Consider the following 6,000-nt stretch of genomic DNA (forward strand, 5'->3'; position numbering starts at 1 on the left):
CTGCCTTTGCCAGAGCACGGGTGGGTGCTGAGCTGGCTCAGGCATGGAGGTGTTCCTGAGGGAGCAGCAGCCAGGGCTCTGTTCCCTGGTTCCTGGTTCAGCCTTCTCAGCAGTCTGGTGGGGGGTGTTCAGACTCGTGTGTGCCAGGGATTTGGGGGAGGGAAGAGGGGAGAAGCCAATTCCATGAGCAGCCTGGGATACAGAGGTTCAGTGGGAGCCCAGTGGAGGAAGCTGAAGGCACAGAGAGCTTTGAGGGTTTGCTCCAAAGGCTGGAGCCAACGTGGTGTTCCCTCAGTGGGAGAGAGACTTGGAGAGGGCAGGAGTGTGAGGTTTTGTTGGGAGCTGTTGGGAACAGTTGTTGGACTGCTCAGTGCCAGGCTGGGATCAGGCAGCAAGGGGAGTGCTCAGGGTGAAGGGAGACAGTTTTCCTGGGATCTGAGAGCTTTGTGTGCTTCCCGGGAGTTGGCAGAGCCAGGGGTGCTCTGCTCCCCCTTCCTGCTGCCCAAACAGCCCACGGGACACCCCTGGACAAACCAGTCCCCAGGGAATCACTGCAGGGCTCCAGCCAGGCCCAGACACCCACCCTGGAGTGGGAGCACAGGGACAGGGATGGAGGGGGAGCACAGGGACAGGGATGGAGGGGGAGCAGAGAGGGCAGGGATGGAGGGGGAGCACAGGGACAGGGATGGAGGGGGAGCAGAGAGGGCAGGGATGGAGGGGGAGCACAGGGACAGGGATAGAGGGGGAGCACAGGACAGGGATGGAGGGGGAGCACAGAGAGCAGGATGGTGGTGGGAGCTCAGGGCAGCCCCCCCGAGCTCAGGGTCCCCCTTTCACCAGCCATTTCTCCCTGGGCCCCACGGGCTCTGAGTTCTCCCTCCCACCACCAGATTCCAAGGACACCACCAGATTCCAAGGACAGCTTCTGTGGGAAAGGAGGGTGTAAAACAAATCTGTTTCTCTTGTTTCTCCCTCCTCCACAGCAGCTGTCCCTGCCTCTCTACCTACAACAAGACTTGGGCCGTGCCTGGGCAGAGGAGGGAGAGCCCCTTGCCCTGTGCCTTGGCCTTTCTTCCCTTCCCGTCCTCCCCATCTCTTCCTGCTTTACCATCTGGGGACACTCCATGGGGTCTGCCATGGGATAACAGGGAGGAGAGTAGGACATGGCCATGCACAGAGAGTCTGGGCACACCCAGGACCATGGGGAGGAGTCTGAAGGGCTCAGGGTGATCTCCCTCCAGCACTTCCACACTCTGCTAAAACCCAAAGATCTGGTAAAAAGGGAATGTCCTTGTCTTGGACACAGGGAAACTGAACCTGTTTGGTGAACACTCCCCTCGCTGTCCCGTTAAGAAGGGTCTGGAAAATCAAACTGAAGGATTTTGCTGAGATGAACACCCTCCTTTCCCTTCAGGGAGTCACCTGCCTGCTCCCAGGAATCTGAGCAGTGAACAGGTTCCATAGAGAGTTGCTCCTGTGGGATCATAGCAAACATAAAGGGACAAGGTGGGTTTTTAAAAGAAGTGAGAGCAGCACAGGCCAGGAGCTGTTGCAGAGCAGAGCCATTCCCTGGGCCCGTGCAGGATTAAGCAGGAAGGAACATTCAGGAGCTGTAAAACCTTCCCCATGTGTCAGGTTCTGTCAGTCATTTGTGTCCTTGTGTCCTGTGTCCCCTGGCAGGAGGCAGACAGTGACCAGCACTCCCTGCTGGATCGAGCTGCACCTCAACGGCCCCTTGCAGTGGCTGGACAAGGTCCTCACCCAGATGGGCTCCCCCAGCATCCGCTGCTCCAGTGTCTCCTAAGGAAACTCCTCCTGGGGGGAACAAAGACTCCGGAAAACCCTTAGCAAAAGGCATAGTCCAACAAATTCCCAGTTATTCAAGTTGATAAAGAAAAAAACAATCTGCTCTTAAAAAAAAAAAGAAAAAAAAGAAAAAAAAGTGGGTTTTCTTCGTTTTGTTGTTTTTTTAAACACCCTGTTTAAGCCACTTCCACTGAAACCGTCGGCACTTTGGTTGGGATGCTCCCGTTGCGGTTGGAATTTGGAGCTGGAGTTTATCCTGATAAAGGACTGGATAGTGCTGTGCCTCCCCCTCTGTGTGAGCACACAGGAGCCACCACAGCTCCAAGGAAACTTTCCCTCTGCCTCACACAACCCCAGGCTGTGTCCCGCTGTGGGATGACTCCTGCTCCGGGATGACTCCTGCTCCTGTCATCCACCTGATCCACACCTGGAACTGCAGCAGCAAGGGGGGAGAGGAAGCATTTACAGCACCCAAAGGAACAGATTCCTCCAGTGATGTTCCTAAAAGGAAGGGATTTCCCACACTGCCACCGAGGAGGCAGAGCCTTGGGCTGCAGCCGAGGCCTCGTGGGTCAGACTGGATTGACAGGAAGCAAAAAGCCAAATTTAAGGCTCTTCCTGATGTTGCTGCAGCGACTTTTGACTGGAGCTGCTCCCAGATGGACAGTGGTCTGTGGGGAGCTCTGGAGTGGTTAAACCTTTGTCTGTTTGCATTAACTCCAGCAAGTTTGTGTTGTTCTCTCACTCTGTTGGATGGTGTTGCCTCTCCTGAAGCCGGAGGGGCTCCGTGGGATCCGTGTCCAGGTGGGACAGGGCTGGCAGTGCCCAGGCCCTCACTGCCATGAGCAGAACACAGCCCAGGGTGGGGCATCCCCTGGGACAGCCTGGGCAGCTCAGCCCAGCCCCTCTGCTGACAACTGATTCCAGCTGATGGAAACGCTCCGAGATGTGTTTTTGCCTGGAGAACTGGGGAGAGTGTGTATTTACTTGTATTATAAAATGTTCATTTTAAACATACATGCTCCAGACTGTTTAATATTTTTTTTTCCCTGCAGCAACTGTCATGGCAAACAACTTCCACAACTGGAAAAAAAACCAAACCCTTAGCACTTGTTTTTATGGTTCACATTTGCCAAATAAGTCTCCTGACTCTGTCAGTGCTGTCCAGTTCTGTGTTTCTTTGTACCTGCAGTGAATATCTTACACATTTGTGCCAAAATGTTCAAGGGGGAGGGGAGAAAGTGAGAATCAGTTTCCTATGGAAATCTTTTTTTTCTTGGTTGTTTTTTTTTTTTATTATTATTTTCTATATGGAAGACAACCCCAGCAGCTGGCTGTGGCTGTGGGAAGGACTGGCTGGGCTGGGCTTGGGGCTGGTTTGTGTCGAGGCTTTAATCCTGCAAACTGAGCTCCCAGGTGTGAACAGGGGCAGGGGGGAAGCGCCCTGATCCCAGGGGGAGCTGCTTGGAATCACATCCCAGGAGTTTCCATGGACCTGCTTTCCCAGTGTCCTTGTTCCTGGGAGGCCTCTGTGTCAGCCTCAGCTCCTGGTTTGTCAAACTCCACCACCTTTGGCCGGAGGGTCCGAGACCCTCAGAGGGCACCGGGACAGGCCGGGGGTCGCTGCTGCTCCTGGAAATGGGACCTTTTAGGGAGTTTTCTTCCAGAAACAAGAAATTCCCTTTTTTTTTTTATATCTGAAATTGAAGTTCTGAGGAAGATTCTGGGTGGTGGATGTGCTCCTGATGATGCAGCACCTGGGAATATCCTCTTGCAGAGTTCTGACCGGAGCTTTCCCTGTGCAGCACAACCTGGACCAGCACTGGAGGCTTTCTGAGGTGTTTATTTGGTTTAGTCTTTGCAATGTGTCTGATGTGACCGGGGCAGGAAGAGCAGCTGCATAAAACAGGATTTTCTAGCCACTTACACAGTGGGTTTGTGTCTCACTGTGGTTTGATTCAGCCTTTATGTTCACATACAGGTTTCTAACCTGGTTGCAAACAAAAATTTATCCTGCATTTTGTGGAAATGTTTGACTTTTGGCTGTTTAGGGAGAGAGGGGAAAACGTCTGCTCTGTAAAATGGCCCCAGGTTTCCTCTCTGAGTGTCTTATTTGCTTATTTTAGTGACAAATTGTTGTTGTCCTCAGAATCCTGGAGGAGGTTGGACTCTGGTGCCTTGTGCTTTAACAACAAAAATGGCACCTGAAATTCCAGAGTCGGGGATTACAGGTGACAGCGTGTGCAGCAGCCCAGCCTGACCCAGAGGCCACGAGTGGGAATAAATCCCAGTTTTAATCTGAGTTTTGCACACAGAGTCACCTCCTCAGCCAGCCTGCACTGCCAGCAGGGACCAGATCTGTATCTCCTTGCTAAGGGATAATTAATTTCTGGCTGTTATTAATTGAGGCCTTTTAAAAACCAGGGTGATGCATAAAAACTTTGGTTAATCTCCCCTCATCATCCCTTAAGTAAAATGACTTCCAGTGGAAAATGTGAGCTGGGCCAGCAGTGCAGTGAGATAAACCAGAGATTATCTCCACTAAAGTATTAATTTCCTGCCCTTTGTTTGCTTCTCACTAATTCATAAAAGCTTTGTGGGTGCCAGAGTTACCTTGGGAAGTGCAGTGGAGGGTCCTGAGCTGTGGGCAAAGGCAGGGATAGGGCTGGATGTGATCCCAGGGATGTTGTGGCTGCTCTGCCTTTGCTGTTGTGATTCAGTGGTTGTATGGATAAAATTGAATTCCCATTCCTGCAGACACCAAGGACAGGGAGCAGGAACTGGGCTGGGATTGCTGGAGGCAGTGGGGGCCTGAGGGCACAGGTGGCTTTGCTGGGGGTTGATTTTTCCTGGAACTTCCCTGGTGTGTAGCACATAGGGATGTGCCCAGCCCTGCCCTGGCTCTGATTCCAGCTCCAGCCTGGAATACCCTCTCCTTTCCTGGCAGTCTTGGCTATTCCACCAGGATTTCACACATTTTTTGTTACTGGCAGAGTCAGTGGCAGGAACTTTGACCCTTTCCTGGGTGTGGCTGCAAAGGGCCTGGTGCTGGAAGGTGCCACTGATGGCCTTCTGCCATTCCAGGACTGGACTGGTTTATTTTTCCTGTTAATGTATGGAATTGCAGCTTGCATTTTGTGTTAAGCTTGTCTTAGAAGTAATCCAGGGCTGTCCATTTGATTTAATCTCCAGGAATCAGTGTGCATATGTACAAAGATGGAGAAATCCAATCATAACTCATTTCCCGGGGCTCTGCCTCCGCGTGCCAGGAAAAGGCTGAGTTACTTTGAGTTCCTCCCAGTTTCCTCTCCCCTCATGGATCAGTGGAATTGAACCTGCCCAGGACTCCTTTGCAGGGTGAAGGATATTCAGGACTCATCTCAAGCAGTGAGTGTTGGTGTCTGTGCCTTGTGCTGCTTCCTAACTGGAAAAGCACAGGGGGGAAGGACAGGGTTCAGTGAAGGACTTCAGCCATGTCACAGAACATCCAGGTTTTTCCTGGTTCTCTGAGGTACTGGATAGGTGGGAGGATGGAATTCCCCAGATATGCTAAGCTAGGATGAGGAACAGTCCCTCTGGAATCCTGGAGGAGCGGTGTGGTCGAGCTCACTCTGGTTTGTACCACGTACGTGCTTTTGTATTTATGTTTTCTTTCCTGAGTATTCAGATGAATCAAATATTTAATTTTTAACAGCAAGGGCAGTTAAGGACTCGGAGTATTAACTATTCCATCTGTTCCTTCCTGATGATTGCTGGGAATGAGGAGTGTGTGGTGTGAGGACAGAGCTGGGCACAACCCCTGTGAGTGAAGCCCCGGGCCCGCTGTGCTCCAGCCCCACACGGGGCTCCCTCAGGGGCCTTTTCCCAAAGCTCTCCAGGCTTTAAAAGGACAAAACCTGTCACTCCAGAACTGGTCAGTTCATCTTCTGCTCCCTCCAGCACTGGGGAGCCCACCCAGTGTCCCTGGGGGGTCACATCCAGCTCATTCCCGCCGGAGCTGCGCCCTGGGATGGATCCCCCCGAGCATGTTTGTGTTAGTGTTAGAATTCCTGATGTACCTCCCTGCCTCCTCCCGCTTTGCCCTGGCATTACTCACTGTTTGTTACTCCAGGCCTGCCCCATGTACTCCCTCCCCTTCCCATGTTGCAACTGTAAGGTCTGTTTTTGACATTTTAATAAACTTTGATTTGAAAA

The 6,000-nt window shown here is 52.2% G+C and overlaps 1 protein-coding gene across 5 annotated transcripts in view; it reads left to right on the forward strand.

Annotated features, from left to right (window-relative positions):
• The window catches only part of SMAD3 (SMAD family member 3), a 69,308-nt gene extending 63,308 nt beyond the window's left edge, over nt 1-6,000 (forward strand). For all 5 annotated transcript variants that reach the window (XM_064669296.1, XM_064669295.1, XM_064669298.1 and 2 more), the window contains one exon: nt 1,681-6,000. In XM_064669296.1, coding sequence (XP_064525366.1) covers nt 1,681-1,804 — 124 coding nt within the window. In that variant the 3' untranslated portion in view covers nt 1,805-6,000. The remainder of the gene's footprint in view (nt 1-1,680) is intronic.

This window comes from Pseudopipra pipra, chromosome 12 (assembly GCF_036250125.1).
Source record: "Pseudopipra pipra isolate bDixPip1 chromosome 12, bDixPip1.hap1, whole genome shotgun sequence".
NCBI classification, from domain to species: Eukaryota; Metazoa; Chordata; class Aves; order Passeriformes; family Pipridae; genus Pseudopipra; species Pseudopipra pipra.